Below are 16,293 nucleotides of genomic sequence, written 5' to 3'. Positions count from 1 at the left end.
CTTTTTGGACATTTACAGTACTGCATAGTGATATTTGTTGAGATCTCTCTTCGGTGTTCACGTGAAAGACCACCTTATAAAGTGCTGCCAGCTGCAATGATGAGGACAAAATCAGTGCTGCTTGTTATGTGAAAAATCTGAAAGTTGTGGCTGAATTAGACAAACAGTGAAAATCTTCTGAAGTCTCAGTGTTCCCCTGTGTGTTGTGCAGACTGCGGGCACACAAAAGACTCAGTGTCAGTTATCAATTTATTTGTTTGTTTGTGTTTGTTTTTTGCACTGCATTAGATAACATCAAAGTAGCGTTTTTAAAAAATGACATATATGTTCCCATTTGTGTTATTTGTGTGTTGTAATCTTTATGAAAAAACTAAAAAACAAAAAGTTTGGTATATGGTGGGGCGCTGTGGACACCCAAGTTTCTGAATGCAATAACTCAAGAACAAGACAATGTATAATTTTTAAATCAATACCATGGTTGCATTTACTGAAAATCTCTGTAAGGTTTAAATCTCAGGGACCTTGACTTCAAAGCTAGAGCTCAACTTTTCTAAAAACAAACAACAAAACACAGAGAATTTTCACATTTATAATACAGGTATGTCTACTAGGAGGCTAAAGGTTAGCAATATATTTAAAAAGAATTACAAACAACAATCAGTTGATCCTTAAAGTTGGTTTATTTAATTAACTTCAAATTAGGTCCGATTAAAGGACTGATGTGATAGTAAGTTGTCCGCTGCTCTGTTTTGAATATTGGTAAGAACTTGACACAGAGATTATTTAATGGATTTTAAGCAAAATTGTGCCCAAGTTCAAGAACATATTCATCAGTTGTTTTTATTTTTTTTAGGCTTTTTTAGCTTAATTTTCACAAGAATTGCTAGTTCCCCTAGAGTTTTGGCCACCCCAACAATCAGGTGATTCCCTATGAGCAAGCAATGAGCGACAGTGTAGAGGAAAAACTCCCTTCTAAGAGAAAGAAACCTCGAAAGAACCAGGCTCGGAAAGGACAGCCACCTGCGGGCCTGTGCCTTTTACCTGTTTCCAGGTAATCGATTGCCGAAATGTGATTTCCAATATTTAGAATATTGCAAATGGCTTGCCTTGGCTTGTTTCTACAGTCATTAGTAACACCATATGAAAATTTAAACAAATCATCCTAGGTTGATTTAAACGCCTTTGTTGCTCTTTTTGCTAAAACATAGAAAAACACACCACACAAAAATACTGCAAAAGGATAAGGTTGCTTTATATTCATAAAGTGTATCAACTCAAAATGCACATTTCACTTAAAAATTAAGATGTGGAAATGTGAACAAAGGAACTTGTTAGAGATATTCATCTCCTGCTGAAAAAATACAACCCCACAAAACAAGAAAACTGCACCAAAAGATATTGATGCTTCTTTTTTAAAAAAAGTTCATTACTACATCAAAACTAACTGTAAGATGCTTGACTACATTACTGTCTGTATTATTGTTAAAGTCCTAAATTATCACCTTAAAGTGTTTGCACTCACATCATGTACAGTAAGACAGGCATGGAGAACAGCAGTGACTGGGACAGGCTTTGAACAGATGACATACTCAGTTCAGTTCAACATATAAGACTTCGAGAATGGACAAGGATCTACCTATCTACCTCTACATAGCTTGTACTCACTACAGCCTGTATATACTTATAGTTATAGAATATTCATAACATACTTCACACCGTGTACATGATAACATACCATAATAGACCCATTTCTGTAATATACTTACATATCTATATTATTGCTAATATATATTGTAATATATATATATCACGGCTAAAACACTTTCTGGATGGATGCAAACTGCATTTCGTTGCCCTGTACCTGTGCAATGACAATAAAGTTGAATTCTATTCTATTCTAAAATTTATTTAATCTATCATCTGTGATATATATAAAAAAATAAAAAAAAACCGAAGCACATTCTCAGCCGCACCTGTGCAGAAACCCATCACGTCTCTGCTCTTTGCTGGGTTGGTCTGTAGGCCTGGTGGTAATTATTCTTTTATTGTTGTGTATGAGTTTTCATTTTGAGGGACATTGAGTGGTCACTTGGAGAGGATGAGCAGAGCTTCAGCTGGATGTTTAGCTCATCGGTTCTCCCACTAACTCTCATATCTGTTCAGTACACGATTGACCAAAATAATGCGCAGAAACAGATAAACATAGTATTTTATTCACATCTTCTATTGTACAAGATACAACCAACACTTGCTGTAGTCAGGGCAGGATGGAGACATGATGTTGACACTGCAGAGTCTTGTCTTGCTGCTCAGAGGTAGGGCTGGTCTGTGGAGATTGTTGGCTCTTTATAAACAGCCCCGGGAGTCACTGGAAGCTTTGAGGTCTCAGCAACTTGACTAAAAAACAAACAAACAAACAAACAAACAAACAAATAAAAAAAACAACAACAACAGAGAAAGAAGGGGAAAAAAAGACCACAATATTTCAGCTAAAAACTACAAATAGCAAACTTCCATTGTCAGCCACAAGAAGATTTTTTTTTTTATAAGTTACATATTCCCTTTGACAGGTGACATCAAATAGATGGATTACTATATTATTATGTAGATGGTGCAAAAAATAAACACCTGAACTTGAAATACATGAAAATGCAGTGATCATTAACAAACCTGCCAGCAGTAAGGGCTTTCTGTGAGGACATCACGAGTGTGGGAGGGGCTGATTCTCTCCGTCCATCTCTGCTGTAGTAGTAGTTATTGGCATACTTGTGGCTCGGGCCTACTGGCAGTTTGGGTGGTGGTTGTGTCCTGTTGAGATGAGGGGAAAAAAAAAAAAAAAAGGTATTTTAACAGAATTTAACAATGTTGGTGTCTTCCACATTTGCGGGCAAAATGGAAAATAGGTGCAGTTTACTGAAACATGTGCAAAGATACCTGGAAATATAGAATTTAAGACAAAAACAGAGTTTGCACAATTTACTTTAAAGTCAGTATTTTGCATGACCACCTTTATTCCTCAACACATCAAGACACCCTTAGTCAAGCTTTCTTGTCATTTCTTTAAGTAGCCCTCAGGAATAGTTCTCCAGGCTTCTTGAAGGACAGTCAAAGCTCTTCTTTGGATGTTGGCTGGCTTTTGTTCTGTTCTCTGTCAACATGATCCCACACAGCCTCAATAATATTGTGGTTCGGGCTTCAGGGACACCAATCCATACCTGACAGTGTTACATTGTGCGTTTTCTAACCAGATTTGTTAATACTGCATATAGTAGTGTGTTTGGAATTATTGTCATGCTGAAAAATGAAACTGTTGCCAGTCAGACACTGGAAGTGATGATGCTTTGGTGCAATAATAACTCCAGCAATTTTGAGAAAATCTCAAAATGCAGCCCCAAAACAGAACAAAGCTTTCCTTTTTCTTTTTCAGATGGCTGTAGACATTCACTGTGGTACTTCTCTATTAACTCTCGTCCATATACATTGACAGCAATTTATACAACAAACTTGAATTCATCACTCCACAAGACCTGCTGCAAATACTACTTTGTGAATCACCTTGTTGGTGCATAAATACTATTTAATACCTGTCAAACGCTTTGGCATGTCTCATATATTCCACTACAGGAACAGAAACAAACTGTGTATTTTTCCGATTTGCGCTTGAATGATATAGATCAGTTTTAAGTGGTTTAACAAACAAAATACAAACAAAAACAAAACGCAGGTCTGGCAACCCACAGAGTCATTGCATCTCTCTGTTAACGGCGTTTTAGTCGTTGTTTGTAATATGTGAACACTGTCATTCATGAGCGGTACGAGGGTAGTGCCTGTGGTCTTACCTCTTTGCAATCTCCTCATATCGCAGCTGCAGTTTGGCTTGCAGGTCATGCTGAAAAAGAAAAGTAAAGTCAATTTTCGACGAGTGTAAATCCCACACTGTTGAACTTCACCTCCTTCATAGTGTTTAGTTACTCCACAACGCTACTGCTAGCTAACATCAGTAAGGGTTAGCTGTCCAAACGTTTCCTTTGGTAAAATTTATTGCGAAAAATCGTACGGAGGGCTATTACATCATATTTAGAGCAGAAAACTACTCCGTTTTAAAGTGTGACGAATGTTGTTGCTTACCCCTGATAAAAAATTTCGCAGCCTTTGAATGAATTTAGTAGCAGTAGCCATGTTAGCTGTTGTGAAGGACACGGGTCTTCTTCGTTCCTTTTCCCAGGTTTCTTAACACATTACTGACACCTGCCGACCAGCAGGGGAAACTGCAGCGTAAAAACCGTGCATTTTAGAGACTTTTGTTGTTTTAAAATTTCCGAGGGCCAAATTAACTTAGATAAAGTAGATGAACACAGACAATCTGTACAACTAATCCGTATCTTCTTTAGTAAAGGCCTGGCAGAGCACAACTCATAACTTTTATTTGAAATTACAGTATTTTGTCCAATTACTTTTGAGCCTTTAAGAAACAGGAAGTGTGTATAGAAATGACTGTAATTCCTTAACAGTTACTGCAATTTTTTTTAACTCCCTTCATTTAAAGATGATAATCTTCATATTGATTTCATCTTGATTTACAGTCCACAGTGATGGTATACAGATCCACAACTACAAACATTGGTGTCTTTGTTCAACAAAATATGGCCCTAACTATTGCTATACCAGTATGGCCAGTAGCAAATTGTGACCTTTAATTCAGGTGTTACCTGCTTGTAACTGCAGAACTCCTACGGATTTTAAAGTAAAACCGTTTTGTTACTAGGTTAATCCCGGGACCCCTTATCGTACAAGTGATTGGTCTGTCTTGGACAGACATGCATACGTTTTCATTGGTATGCATATGACACCTAGCTTGATCTATTATCAGTAGGCAAAGCTGTAAAATCTATGAAAAAATTCAAAGTCCAGAATTTATGGCCTCCTTTATATTTCCCAAAGCGATCTGTGAGCTGGACCAGAGTCTGATTCTAGCCCCCTGCCCTTATGTTTTACACACCTGCCTTAAAGGGAAGAGTCGCTGTAATAACCTTCACAAGGTAATTTTGCTTCATCACATTTGTCTAATGATGAAGTATTTATATAGAGATTTAGTGACTGGAATGGTTGCTTGTAGGATTACAACACCTATACTGATGAAAAAAAAAGAAGGGATTTGAACGATCCGATCTGGTATATCGATGTAACAATAACGCAGATAACTGTACACAACACCCAGAGAAGAATCAAAGGGAAATACAAAGTTTATTTGTTGCACAAGAAAACACAGTAGAGGGCGACATCGCCGGTATACCATGCAGTCAAGTATTACAGCTGTGTGCTTGTCTCATGCAGCATGCACTGGACAGAAGAGTCCACAGGAGAACAAATGCACTTGTACGACACTTTGACCTGCCAAACTTGTTCTTTAAGAGTATGCTCAACAGAGGCTGAAAAATCCCTGTGGTGGACTTCAGCAAAGCATTTTTTTTAACACATACAAGGTTATTAAAAAGCAACTAAAACATTATCCCTCATCATGTTTACATTGTTAAATTGGCTTTTCCTGTATGCAAAAAGAAACCTATAGTGTAAATCTATACTTTATTACTCATCTTTTATCACTTTTACTTTTGGTGTAAAGCATTTTTCTCATGCACATAAGAACAAATATGCATGTTTCCATCCATCCCTTTTTTTTCCCCTCTTCCAATTAATTAATCTTTAAAGCTTCCTTTTGAAGTCTGAACAACAAGAAAGTCCCAATGATGTTGTTACGCAGGTACATGCAAATATCAAAAATGCTTCTGAGCTTGTGCCAAACTACTCTTCAAGAACAGTCTTTAAAACAAAGCATAAAAATCAAACGGATATGCAGCTTCTATGAATGTCGTTTCCTTTGCTAGTATCAAAGAGGATAGTTTCATCGTGTACAGCCACAGGATAGAAAATGTTTGTACAGTACACAGCATGTTTGTTCATTGTAAACAATTCTGTCAGACTGCAAAAATAACTGAGTGGTCCGTCTGTTTGCGTCACTAACACAACAACAGCATCCCGTAAGGTTTTCATCACAAGATTTAAGGTTTTTTTTTTCCTTCTATCGTTTTTAAGGAAGAAGAGGGGTTGAAGTAACACAACAGCTGTTTAGAAAGAGAAGACTCAGAGTAAAGTCAGTACAAAAGCCAGGAACAGCCACTTACAAAGAAGACGACAACTCTCCAAACGTCATGTCTGTTGTGGAGAAAATGTGATGAGCAGCCAGTCTGTGCAGCTGTCAAATACTGCCTGAATTTAAAAGTCAGAATTCCCAAAAACTCCCTTGCCAGAAATTGTCTTCGTGCATATTATGTCCTTCAGTACACTTGGAATTATACACACTCTTGTTACCAAAATATACATCGAAATTTGTACAATACAAAGACAAAAAACTAAAAACACTTGTTCAAAGAAGCCCTGATTTCACTGTAAATATGTTTCTCTCAGTTTACCTTTCACATTCGCTTACAAAAACTTATGTCTAAATGTCATTAGTGCACTTTTCCCCTTTGGATGTAAACAGCACTGCACAGCACATGAAGTAGGACCAGGGCGTTTATGGATGGTCTCTTTCACATGCACGTGTGGGAAAAAAATAATGATTAAAATGGAAAAACGCTACAGCTTCTGGAAAAAGAATGAAAAAAAACCCCATAACGCACTTGTACCTACTTGTGTTTGCAAAACTTCAGAACTCCAACGTCTTGTCAGAGTAAGGAAACCCTCCCAAAAAAAGAAAATCTAATAAAATAAGCGTTTTAAACGATCCCTTTCATTTTCTGAAGTAAAACGGCGTGCTGTGAGATGAACGCGCCCAATCAAAGAGTTCGACTGATAAACTCACAGCACAGAAAAAGGTGGACGCGGATCATCCGGAGCTTCAGGCTCGGCGTCTTTTTCCACGATAACAGTGGAAACAAACAAACGAAAACCCCAAACAAATCTTCATATTGACTGAAAATTACAAGTAACATTTCTGCCTTCAACGATATGGCTTAGAGGACACTGCACAAGATGCCATGGCACATAAAAACCCTTCGGCTCCATATCTTCATAAGAGAAGACAAATGTGGGTAGTGTCTCAGCGCGTTTGCAACATTATTCTCCGCAAGAATAAAAAAAAAAAAACAATGCCGTTCCCGTGAATTCACACTGTGAGGAACATGACCAACACAACAAGCTGTGCAAGATTAAAGTACATGAAGTACATAAAGCCATCAAGGAAACATGGACCAAACATCTCATCTTCAGAGCCTCTTCTTTTACACCACTGTTTCATTAATAACAGTTCTGTTTTTCCCCCCTGCATTCCAGTTTGAGCTTAGTAGCTTCTGTTTTACTCCTTCTAAAGGATGCATCAATACAAATCCATGCAGTACTGTAGCCATCAGCTGCAGAGATAGATCCAATGACGTGTCAGTCATGTTGCTCACAGTGTGAACCAGAGATCGTTTTTAGGTTCAGGAAGATCTACAGCAGTACTACAAACACACACAGACACTGAAGAAAGAAAAAAAAGCGTCCTTGACTCCTCGTACCTTTTGGTCCAACAGTTTTACGCAGCATTAACTCTTCTACTCTGTACCAGAATTTATTTAAAAAATAGACAACTTTTGGGGTTTTTTTTAGAAAATAATCCATTCAGAAGACATAAAACCACATTATATGGATACAAAAATGTTGAGCCTTGGCTGGTCACCCCATGAGAACTTCTTTCTTTTCCCCTGTTACAAACGCATCATCAAATGTAATAAATAAGACCAGAAAGGTCGGCGATGCCTGAAGGCAACAGTTTTTTTTTACAAAACAAAATTCAAGTAAAAGTTTCTCCCTCTCTTTCAGCCCAACAAGTTTGGGAATGACTTAACATCTTCGTCACCCTTGAAAGACATGAGCAGGTTTTATGAGTACAACGGTGAGCTGTCACTTTCTCAGGTGCCCTTTTTGTGTTTGCTCTCTGCACTCTGGTGTCTTCTCTTGTGCAATTTGAGGACCCGTGGAAGTGGTTTCTGCTCCCTGCCTGCAGCTCATGTTGGTGAGAAGACATCCTGTTTGTTCCTGTGGAGATGCTGTGATGTCCACCTCCACCTCGGGCTTCTCACCAGAGTCCTCTCCGTCTGAACACGGCTCCCACTCGTCTTGCTCCTCGCTCTCCGTCGAGCCCTGCACAGCTATCTGCGGCACAAGCGTGAACCTCCTCACCACGGGGACGTCCATCTCGATGTCCTGGCTGGATTGGGGTCGAGTCACAGTCCAGGCCGTCCTGTGCTGCTGCTGCGTTTGAGCCCCTGGAGGTGTGCTGCTCCCCGCCGCGTTACTGTTGCTTTTCTCCTCTGGCTCGTCGAAGCTCACTTCCTGCACTGCCTCCTGCTTCTTAAAGGAGTCTCTCCGCTCTGACAGGTTCAGCTTCCGCATCACGACCAGCTGCTCTGATCGCTCAATCCTTTGGCTGCTAATGTACGGCCCAAGTCTGCTGTGGTCGACCCCAATGTAAGCGATGCCACAGGTTGCATCCACCTCTGAGTCGCCCAACAGGTCAGCCTCACCGTAAAACGGCACTTCCAGCGTGTGCCTGCGGGGGGCTTTTGACTTCTTGTCAGCGTGATATACTCCAGACAGTTTCTCCGCTGACTGCACCCTCTTAAGCAAGGGTGAACGAGGCGGCTCTGCACTGCGCGGCCGGACGACATGCCTAACGATGGTGGGGGGAGACAGGGTTTTTCCGTGGTACGTGTGAAGGTTTTTGGCGAAGCCTGGCAGAGGAGAGGGTGAGCGCTGTGGGGAAAGCGGCTGATTGGAGGATGAGGAGCTGCTGCAGGCCAGAGGCGAGGGGGGGATGTTGCTGGTGGATTTGCGGCGGCCCACTTTGCTGTAGCGTTGCGGGCTGAGTTTAGAGCCCAGGCCGAGTGTGATGGGCCGGCTGTGTGTGGCGGGGGAGCTGGGAGAGCTGGAGCAAGGCGATGTACTCTGTGGTGAGTTATTCTCTGGAAAGTAGAGGCAGGACTGTTGAAATACTCACACTACAGGGCAAACAACACTTAAATTTCAATTCTATTTCAGTTCAGTTTTACTTATATAGCACCAAATCACAACAACAGTCACCTCAAGGCGTTTAATATTGTAAGGTAAAAAGCCCTTAAAAATACAGAGAAACCTCAACAATCAGACGACCGCCTATCATGAAGCACTTTGGCAAAAGTGGGAAGGAAAAACTGCCTTTTAACAGGAAGAACCCTTTAGACTGAGGGAGGGGCGGCCATCTGGGTATTATAAGACCTTCAGTGTATCTGCAGTATCTCAAATGACTACATTTCCTGAATTACCATGGCCCTGATGGTCAGGTGCAGGGCTCCGGCAGGGTGTGGAAGGCCCCGGGGAGAGGCTGTGAGTCGGGGAGCCTGGAAGACTCTCACTGGAGGAAACTGAGTGATGAAGACCTGAGGAGAAGCTGCGACTGCAGTGCATCACTGTGCTCTGCTTGGACAGCTTCTTAAAGATGGTCCGTCGCCTAGAAGGGACGATATATAATTCACTGTTGTAACTTACACTTGAAGGAGACAGAGCCTCCCAGAGTAAACAGATGATGAGTAACACAGCAGAGGTGCAAAGACAGAGTGAGAGAAAAAAGAAACCCAGTCAGATGCTCACCTGTCATAATTATCTCTCCTCTTGCTCTTCTTGCTGCGGCGAGCCATCTTCCCTTTGTGTTTGGTCTTTCGTGCAGGACCGACTTTAATAGAAGTGTTCTCGAGCGCTATGGTCTGAAGGGCCACCTTGTTGCCGCTCTGCACGTTTTGTGAGAATGAAAGAATTTTTACAGACGTTTCAACAACACAGAAGCAACTTAAAAAGCAAAGTTCAAGTGCCACGCAGCTCCGCGCTGTACCTTCAGCAGTAGTTCGATCATCTCTGTGTGAACCAGGCCTTGGACGGACTCTCCGTTCACGTGGGTGATGAGGTCTCCAGTGCAGAGGCCTGCCTGGTGAGCCGGGCTGCCCTCCTCCACACTCTGTTACGATGGTGAAGTGAGTGAGTTTCAAACAGAGCATTACATAACAACCTTTTTATATCACTCCACCTAGTTTTGGATCACCAAAGGAAAGCAAAATATTTGGAACACGCTACAGTTTACAAACACAGGTTTCAGATCTTTGATCTTTTTTAAGGCTTGTGATTAAAACCCACCGACACCATGTGATGCACCGTGTAGACGTCGCTGTCGCCCATGTACACACGGATGGCCTGCAGGGTGAAGCCGTACTTCTTCCCTGAGGTGTGGATGATGATTGGTGGCCTCAGGCTGCCGGGGCTGAATGACAGATCCCGGTTAGGGGACGAGTCGCGGGATGAGGGGTTGGAAGACAGTGAGCGTGGGGAGATGGGACCAGGGTGGAGGCCACTGGGTGAATCGTCTGAAACAAACACACAGTTTAGAGATAAATAGACTCATAATCTCACATTTTATGACTCAAATTAGCAGGCCAGTTTTAAGTCTACAATTAGAAACAAAAACTGCTGTCTATGGATTACATGTTTAGACTATATCTGCAGAGCTCCCTGTCAAAGCGGAGCAATAAAAACCAAACTGATTCTGCTGGATTTAAAGTAGTTATGATAACCTTCTGCACCTGTAGTGATGATGAGAGACAGGGCTGAGACAGAGGCAGACTTGGGAACCTTTCCTCCGCAGGGAACCCTCTGCCTGTCTGGCGTCTCCAGCTGGTTACCGAAGCGCCGAGGGCCTGCTGTGTCCTTAGGGGATGACTGCTTCCCGCCGGTACTGTTGCTGCGAATCCTGATCCGCCGAAGATTTGACACCACCACCTCTGCTGCGGACAGAAGGTGTTAAGTGTGAATGTTTCTGGCAGAAGCACCTGGACGTGTTATGAAGAGATGTGTTAAAATAAAAAAAAAAAATGTGGATTTACCTTCATCATCAGTGGAGAGGGCAAACCGGGGCATCGTCTCCAGGCTGTGAGTGCTGCTCATTACCAGAGGACTGGTGCTTCTGTCAGACTGGGAGGAACTGGAGGAGGCCCGGGGGCGAAGGCTAAAAACAATAAAAACACACAAAAAAATGTTGAACTCATAAATCAGCTGATTCAGGATCTGCTTTTATGCAGACCCACAAACTCAACCTCCTGTTTATTATATTATGAATACTTTGTTTTCTCAGTTTTTCACTTGAAACGTGCAAAAATACAAAAAAGTAACAAGAATAAAGAGGAATAAAATGTGTCCACATCTTCTGTTTACCTGGCCATGCGTCCAGACTGCCTGTGCTCAGCACTGCCATCTGCTGGGCTTGGTGAGGCCCCGAGCCCTGCCGCGTCCCCGTGGTCCTCTTTGTCCTCACTGTGGCTGCGGTCGGAGGAGAAACTCAGGTTGGACGGTGTTGCCAGGTGTTCTGTGCTGCTGTAAACCTTGATGACAAACAGGTGAAAGGGTGTCAGTTAAAGATCTGACTTTTCAAATATTCTGGCACTCTTACTGCAGCTGTCTTTACCTTGCTGAAGCGATGAGACCAGGAAGCAAACTGTCGGATTTCCAAGGAAGACTCTTCATCGTTTGTTTCGTCGTCCTCGTCAGAGGCCAAATGATGATAGCGATCCAAACGAGCTGAATATGGGAAAAAGGGAAGATGCTCAAAATGTAAGAGAAATTCAAACTTCATGGTGTAATCCTAAGAAAAATGCATGACTCGGCACAGTTTTATTCTAGCTCGCCCGTATTATATTCCGGCTAAATTTAACCTTCATCCCATCTCCATCTCCCACAATTATGGCCAACGTTTTGCTCTCGCTACCATGTGGAGTCGAGATTTCAATGAAAAATAAACCACAAAGAGACTCAGTAGGAACTCACTGTCAAAGTAGCTGGTATCATCCTCCGCCTCCAGCTGAGGGATGAACTCGGCTTTCTGTCGGAGGAGTCCGTTCCAGTCCAGCCCCAAGAAGAAGGGGTGCTGCTTCACCTCTGAGGCTCCACCTACAACCAGATTCCACATTCAGTTAAACACTGGATCAGGATCAGGGTGAAACTCCTCTTCCAAACATGTTTACTTCATACTTAGTTTCACTTTTTTTAAATTCGGGCTTTTGTGCGAGGTCTTATTAAAATTTAAAGCCCCTCTTGCTATAAACCTCGTTTTTCTGATTTAGCTGTACAGACCTGTATAAAAGATCCCTGCTGTAATTTATCAGCATTACCTGTTCCCAGCCGGTCCAAAGGGTTCTGCCTTAGCAGGCGGGTGATCAAATCCTGTGCATCAACAGGTAAGGCATCCTCTCCTTCAGGCCAAATGATTTCATCTGACAATCGGAGAAGATAATAAATAAAAGTACAAAATTAAACATAAGTTAAAACCAAATTTACAATCTTACAAAGACAAACAGCAAGTCATAATGTTTGTGCTTGCCAAAGCATAAGCTTGCTCAGGACTGATGTGGTTAAGATTCTGAGAGTGAAGCAAAGTTGTAGACTTCTGCTATAGCCTACGTCACTGCATGTTTTCATATGATGTGTTTTCACGTCAAATAAAAGGAAAAAGAAACTAGTTTAACATAAAGATTTGATCTCAGTGGTTACTCTATGCTGTGATTCTATTTTGTAGACTTGACAGTGGATTTTTAAGAATGAGAATTCATTCATTTCAAGACGTACCACTGACAACTTGTCCAAAAAGCTCTTCGGGAGTGTCTCCAAAAAACGGGACGCAGCCGACCAGGAATTCATACAGGATGATCCCCATCGCCCACCAGTCCACTGGCTTCCCGTAGCCCTGTCTGAGGATCACCTCTGGGGCAATGTACTCCGGAGTCCCACACACCTGAGCAAGTAAACCAGCAAACATCAGTTTGGATCAAGGGCCTCTACAATCACTGCTGTCCCTAAGTGACAGGTGATTTATCTCTTACACCTGAAGTTGTCTCACCTGCTTATCAACAAACTCTCTTGTGTCTTTCTCTATGTGACCTTCATACAGGTTGGTCGTCATGTTCATCAGGCCGATTTTAGAGAGACCAAAGTCAGTCAGCTTGATGTGGCCCATAGACGTAATCAACAAACTGTTGGGTGGAAGAAGACATCAGTGTAAGCGGCGCATTTTACAATTTGTCAAGAAAATGAGGATAAGGGCTGAATCACAGAAAAATCAAGACTCTACATGTGCCCGCTCACAGACCCAACTATGTCAATTTCATTGTCTAATAATTGTGAATCTAACGGATCCTAATGAAAGCAAGAAAAGCAAGACGGAAGAGCTGGAGTGAAGGCAATGTTGGAGATGTCCTTACTTGTCAGGTTTAAGATCCCGATGCACAATGCCGTAGTTGTGAAGGTACTCCAGAGCCAGGACCGTCTCGGCAAAATACATCCTGGACATTTCCACAGGCAGTGGGCCCATGTTTTTCAGCAGGTTGGCACAATCTCCACCTTAAAAGAACAGAACACCTTAAAAAACAACCAAAATCACAGTAACAGCAGTGATCCTAACACACCAACTGTCCAAGGCAGTAATCCACAGACTCTGATTCTCAGACTCTCTGCATTAGCACTCACTGGAACCGGGTCTTGTTTAAGCTAAGCTAAAATGTTAGAGACATAAGACTGTAACAGTCACAGCAGCCTCTCCCTTCTTTACCTTCTACATACTCCATGACCATGCAGAGGTGACGTCGTGTCTCAAACGAGCAGAACATGGAGACAACGAAGGGGTTCTCAGCAAAAGTTAGGATGTCCCGCTCCACAAAAGCCTGCTGGATCTGGTTCCTCAGCACCAGGTTCTGACGGTTTATCTTTTTCATGGCAAAGCGCTGACGGGTCTCCTTGTGGCGAACCAGATACACCGCCCTGGCAAAAACCACATAAACCTCATTAGCTCGATTACCTGGAAACGGGTAAAGGGCACAGTCACAGTGGAAACGTGCACAAAAAAGGTTGAAATTGAGGCAAACTGTATCAGAATAACAACAATAAAAACTACTTCCAACTAAATGTATTCTCGGCTGTCCAAGTGTCCAAGATGAGGTGCTTCCTGACACTATTTAATTTTTAATCTTAGCTTTGCGACACTTTGCAAATAAACAAACATCTTCAACTAATTTTCAGCGTTGCTATTTCCAAGATGAAGCAGTGAAATGCAGTTAAACAGACTTATGCTCTTACCCGTAAGCTCCGTTACTTATGAGTTTGATGGTCTCAAAATCACTCTCAAGAGGTTTCCTTCGAGTTGGAGTCAGCGTCTGTGGGCTCTTATTCTGTGGCTGTTTATGCCCATGTGAAAAATTAAACAAGCAAACAGAAGCAATGCTCTTAATGCTGATTACAGATTAAAGATACCATCAGACAGACAAGGTCACATTTAGACTCGTTTCTCTTTGGAGGCTATACGCTTTCATTGGAAAGTAAAACATGAAGAGGATCTGTCTCGTGCTACTAAAAAAATAAAAGGGGGAACAAGTGGAATAGCCAGTATTACTGCTTATTTCCCACTACATCCCAGTAAAAGCCAACTACTAGTCCAAATACTAATTATACCTGCAATCTACTTAACCAAAATAACATTGATTTTAAATATTATTGGTATCTTTTCACAATAAAAAGAGTCACTGTTTCCTGATTCTCTTTAAACACATTCAGCACAGGGGGCAGATCTGAAGAAGCGTGTGCACTTTTCATCTTTGGTAAATGGACTGATTCTACTTTACCCACACTAAATTATCTCCTCTCCCAGTATAAACACACTAAAATATAAATAACGGCTCCTAATAAATGTACAGCAGGGAACAGCAGCAGTATGAACTCTTCCCTGCCACACACTGTCCAATACTGTACATTTATTAAGATCCTTTATTTGTATTTTAGCATATTTCAATACTTTGTTTTTTGTATTTATTCTAGTTATTTATACGGTTTTAGCTATTGTTTAGTAGCATGCTGCATATACTGAGACCTAAGTTGCTGTGTTTCATTTCTAACATGTCAAACAGTTGAATAAAGCTCAGCCTGAGTCTGTAATATTATTTGAACTTATTGAATTAGTCAGTTCACCTCCACAGTAGCATCTGCTTCCACTGACACTGACGCTGAGGGTGAGGGACTGGCATCATACTGTTCAAGCTGTACCATGTCTAGAAATAAAAGAAGAAGAGGCTTTAGTTTGGGTTTCCAACATGTCTGCACCGATCACTTAAAAATGTAGTCTGCTCTTCATCTAAGTCAGGACTGTGTATTTGTTGCATTATCATAAAACATAATAATAATTATCACCTACTCGGGGCAGCATTGCTACTTAACCCACGTCTGAAACAGGCTTTAAAAAAAACATCACATATGAGCCACATCTGAATGGAGGGGGACTCGCTCCTCTTCAGTGCGAGGCTTTGCTTGATAACTGATTAAATTTACCTTCTAACGGGTCGCGTGTGAGGCCCAGCTGGCTGATGATGTACCGCGGGATGTCCGTCTTGATTCCCTGGCCGACTTTGGCGTGGCCTTCTGCCGCTTCGAGTAGGTGGTAAAACTCTTCTGGATCAAACTCCTGTCACCAGCATCCAACAGCAGTGTAATTAATGCATAGTGTCAGGAAACTGAAAGGCATCCAAGATGCCATTTGATTTACTACTAAAAATCCTAAACAAAGTTATGTGCAGAGCTGTCGGCGTAAGGTTGCCGACTCAGATCAGATTTGTGTTAACGATTGTTGGAGTTGAGAAACTTGGTATTTGACTCACAAATTTATGTAGCTTACCAGACATTCGAGGAGCCGAGCTGGTCGAGAGATTATGATGAGGATCTTTCTGACTAGGTGGGTGATGACGGTTACCTCTTCACTTTCAGAGCGCTCATAGGCCTGGAAAACACAAGGAGGCGTCAGGAAACTCAACGCCACAGATTTCCAGTTTCAGTGAGGCACTGAAACGATTTGGGTCTGAGCGGCAAAAATATGGCTTACATTTACGATAAAGTCAGTTCGACCAGTTACTTGTGTGAACGTGAGGGGGCTGTGATTAAAATAGCTTTACTTTAAAAATGTTAAAATCGCTGAACGAGCGTCTACATTTTAGTCACAACTTGATCCCTGTGCTTTTAATCCACCGTGGAGGTGCACAAAAGCAAAACTGCGTCACTGTCATTTAATATCGAGAAGCTGCATGTGCCAAAAGGATCATCAGGGATTATATGTCTAAGGGAAACCTAACTGATCCAACAGGCAAGTACAGTTTATCACCATTAGCACCATTTCATCCACCCCTGAAAAAAATAAATAAATAA

At 41.8% G+C, this 16,293-nt stretch overlaps 2 protein-coding genes across 3 annotated transcripts in view; both read right to left on the bottom strand.

The window, feature by feature from the left end:
- Positions 1–2,191: 2,191 nt before the first annotated feature.
- Positions 2,192–4,259, bottom strand: ndufa7 (NADH:ubiquinone oxidoreductase subunit A7). Its single transcript, XM_031750254.2, has 4 exons — positions 4,129–4,259; positions 3,840–3,889; positions 2,671–2,808; positions 2,192–2,397 (listed from the first exon to the last, which is right to left on the bottom strand). Exons 1-4 carry the CDS (start codon positions 4,177–4,179, stop codon positions 2,310–2,312), a joined length of 327 nt encoding a protein of 108 aa, XP_031606114.1. The 5' UTR covers positions 4,180–4,259; the 3' UTR covers positions 2,192–2,309.
- A 966-nt stretch (positions 4,260–5,225) lies between these two features.
- Positions 5,226–16,293, bottom strand: part of mast3b (microtubule associated serine/threonine kinase 3b) — a 40,151-nt gene continuing 29,083 nt past the window's right edge. Inside the window, exons 9-27 of one of the 2 annotated variants that reach the window (XM_039599142.1) lie at positions 15,770–15,871; positions 15,427–15,559; positions 15,070–15,149; positions 14,185–14,282; positions 13,661–13,869; positions 13,314–13,452; positions 12,953–13,085; positions 12,682–12,847; positions 12,228–12,329; positions 11,884–12,006; positions 11,525–11,637; positions 11,275–11,441; positions 10,947–11,068; positions 10,647–10,847; positions 10,204–10,430; positions 9,905–10,027; positions 9,667–9,803; positions 9,342–9,526; positions 5,226–9,002 (exon numbers count right to left, since the gene is read on the bottom strand). In XM_039599142.1, coding sequence (XP_039455076.1) covers positions 7,942–9,002; positions 9,342–9,526; positions 9,667–9,803; positions 9,905–10,027; positions 10,204–10,430; positions 10,647–10,847; positions 10,947–11,068; positions 11,275–11,441; positions 11,525–11,637; positions 11,884–12,006; positions 12,228–12,329; positions 12,682–12,847; positions 12,953–13,085; positions 13,314–13,452; positions 13,661–13,869; positions 14,185–14,282; positions 15,070–15,149; positions 15,427–15,559; positions 15,770–15,871 — 3,621 coding nt within the window. In that variant the 3' untranslated portion in view covers positions 5,226–7,941. The remainder of the gene's footprint in view (positions 9,003–9,341; positions 9,527–9,666; positions 9,804–9,904; positions 10,028–10,203; positions 10,431–10,646; positions 10,848–10,946; positions 11,069–11,274; positions 11,442–11,524; positions 11,638–11,883; positions 12,007–12,227; positions 12,330–12,681; positions 12,848–12,952; positions 13,086–13,313; positions 13,453–13,660; positions 13,870–14,184; positions 14,283–15,069; positions 15,150–15,426; positions 15,560–15,769; positions 15,872–16,293) is intronic. The other variant, XM_039599143.1, reaches the window with a different exon arrangement.

Source organism: Oreochromis aureus, linkage group 15, assembly GCF_013358895.1.
Source record: "Oreochromis aureus strain Israel breed Guangdong linkage group 15, ZZ_aureus, whole genome shotgun sequence".
NCBI lineage: Eukaryota > Metazoa > Chordata > Actinopteri > Cichliformes > Cichlidae > Oreochromis > Oreochromis aureus.
This window is presented reverse-complemented; position numbering and strand designations above follow the sequence as displayed.